The sequence below is a fragment of the Volvox carteri genome (assembly GCF_000143455.1).
Source record: "Volvox carteri f. nagariensis unplaced genomic scaffold VOLCAscaffold_199, whole genome shotgun sequence".
NCBI classification, from domain to species: Eukaryota; Viridiplantae; Chlorophyta; class Chlorophyceae; order Chlamydomonadales; family Volvocaceae; genus Volvox; species Volvox carteri.
Genome location: NW_003307742.1, coordinates 1 through 2854, shown reverse-complemented (window position 1 = coordinate 2854; position 2854 = coordinate 1). Strand labels below are relative to the sequence as shown.

The window sequence follows — 2854 nt, the reverse complement described above, 5'->3', positions numbered from 1 at the left end:
CACCTTCAGGCGTTATTCTGTGGACCCAACTGCCGAGCTCTGGCGCTTGCATACGCGCTGTGCGAAATGTGGTACCCCTCCCCATACTATGCTCCGACACCGGACAGTGGGACACAGCCTCTGGTCATGGGTATGTCTGATGCGGAAGCGCAGCAGCACGGTCTACCCGTGCCAGCAGTGCAGGCGGACTGCCCACCTGCAGCATACAACTTCGAACGACTGGCGGGGTGTGCAAACGGCGGACTGCCGCCTCCATCGCGACATACCGCCTGCCGTGCCCATCACGCTGCCGTCATACGCAGTACCCTCACCCACAGCCACAGTTCGACATGCAAGCGGCATGGCTGCCGCGGTACCGATGACAGCTGCGGCATGGCCTTTCCCCGACTCATCCGCACAGCCTTTCAATGGATCGGTACCACCGGCCTATTCTTGCTGCCCTGCCTGGCACCCAACCTCGTGCCACACATGCCTGCCATTGCCCTCGCCTTCGGCTGCAATCATTTGATGTCCCTGGCCTGCGAAGTCGACCGGGAGTACACAGCTGACATCGCTGCCCAACTAGCGCGTCCTCCCAACGAACACGGTGACTGCTCCCTCCTACAGCCCGCCATCGACCGCGCCCGTGACGCCGCGTACTACAGCTCTAAGTACACTGCAAAGACGATTGAACGCAGCCAGGCGCACCTCACATGTGCCGCCGTGGGCCGTGTACAGGACTTCATGATGGCAGGTCACCGACCCAGCGCCACCGGTGATGGACCCAGCACGTTCGGCAACCTGTGTACCGTGGTGCACCGCATGACGGCCACTATCACGGCTGGCATGGCACTGGTCGCCTTCAAACTGTCAGGCCACGATACGTTCCAAGCAACCTACAAACGCAACTACCTACCGATAGGTGCCTTCACTGCACTGGCGTCCGAATCCGCCGTAGAACCAGAAGACGCGGAAACTGGTGTGGAGCTTGTAGAGGCGGACGAGCATGGCGACTACACCCTCACCAGCGTCGTACAGAACTACACGCAGCGTGGAGTGGAGCTGAGCGGCTTGGACTGCAGCGCCTACAGCATCGCATCCAACTTCGAGGTGAAACGTATAACGCCCGCGCAGCACCCCCATGCTGCCATCCTCAGTGCCCAAGTCCTCCCTGTACCTGGCCGCCGCAAGCGCAAAGCCCCTGGCGCCGCTATGACCCCTACTACTGACGCACCTCCCACCCCATCTGGCACCCAGCCCACCGCCGCTATGGCGTCCCCTGCGCCAGCTGGCCCATCTGCAGAACAGCTGCCCACGAGCCCGATGTCGACCATACCTCCCAAGAATGTGGCCTTCCAACCAATGCACCCGCTGTATCTGACACACGTTCTTCATCGCCTGGCGCAGCCGAGGTACGTTCTGCTGGGCGGTGCGCTGCCCCGCCGCCCGCAAGAAGGCAGCATCACCGCAGTCGCCGTCGCCTACTACGCATTTGTCTTAGGCATCTTCAAGGCTCATCGCGGCCAACCGGTGGCTGCCGATCAGACGGTGAAAGAGGCGTATGATGCATGGTGGATGGACCTGGGATCCACCGAGGCAGGCCGATTGTACAGAGCCTGTGTAAGTGTCCTGCTAGACAACATCGAAGCAGAGCACCTCGCCAGCGCCCGGCGCCAGGCCGACTACAACTTGCGACGCCGCCAGCGCCGCGCCACTGCTGCAACTGCCGGTCTGGCCCCGGACAACAGTTCCAGCGACCCGGATGATGACGACCCGGAAGCTGCACGAGGCCGCCTCGAACCCGACCCCGCCACACAGCCGCCGCAAGATGATCAGGTCGAACGGTACGACTTTGTACCAGGCCAAGGCGACCCGACGCTAGGAATCAACCTGTCCGATGTCGCCCTGACGGACCTGTATGACCGCACCACAGTGGAGGGCCTGTACGCATACGGTGCAGCTCGGCGTTGCCGTGTACTTCCTCTTCCCAATGCCCTCGGTGCCAACACCAACCCCTTCATCCGCCGTGTACGCACCACTGACATCCCGCTGCTGAGCGAGGCTTCCAAGCGCCTGAAGCGCTACCTAGTCATCTCCGAAGGCACCGCCACCATGCCGACCATGACGGACCACACCCCCCATCTTCGTTTGGATCGCCACCCCGGCTACCCCCTCGTAGCAGTCATCGTGACCGACACCCAGCAAACCAACCATATCACAGCGGGAATGCCAACTTACCTACGTCTACCACAGCCACCGAGCATCGACGACACCATCGAGCTCTTTACCCTGGCGCCGGATCAGGCCGTACCATTCATGCTCATGGCACGTTATTTCGACCACCGCAACGAACCTGATCCAGGCGTCCCGCCGCAGATGCTCATCATGGGTCCTCCGGGCACGGGCAAGACTCAGTTCGTACACACTCTACTGTGGTACACGTATCAGCATGACAGTCCCGACTGGGCCGCCACATGTGCATACTCCTGGGCTGCCGCGATCGCCTTCAACACCCCAGTACACCGCAGCCTATCGACCCACTCCATGTTCGGCATCTCAGCCAGTCAAAGCGGCTCCCGTGGCGCCAACCTTCCCAAGCGCGGCGCCCACGCCGGCCTTCAGGTCAAGCGCAACGTCGGTGATGGGGCCGTCCTCATCGACGAAATTGGCATGCAAAGCCACGAGCACCTCGGCGCCATCAGCCACTCCTGTACAGCCAATGTGCCGCCTCCACCACACCTTGGACCCGCCCATCCCAGCAGCCGTGTCTTGTCCGGTCGCGTTGCTGGCGGAATCGGCGACCTGCTGCAGCATCCTCAGCCAGGCGGGTCGCCGCCATACCGCTACGCCGCCAATGGGATCCTCAGAGTCGACC

At 62.3% G+C, this 2854-nt stretch overlaps 1 protein-coding gene across 1 annotated transcript in view; it reads left to right on the top strand.

The window, feature by feature from the left end:
* VOLCADRAFT_100891 (uncharacterized protein) overlaps positions 1-2847 on the top strand; it is a gene marked incomplete at both ends in the record, with an annotated part of 5894 nt that extends 3047 nt beyond the window's left edge. Inside the window, one exon of the mRNA XM_002959387.1 lies at positions 38-2847. Coding sequence (XP_002959433.1) covers positions 38-2847 — 2810 coding nt within the window. The remainder of the gene's footprint in view (positions 1-37) is intronic.
* Positions 2848-2854: the final 7 nt, after the last annotated feature.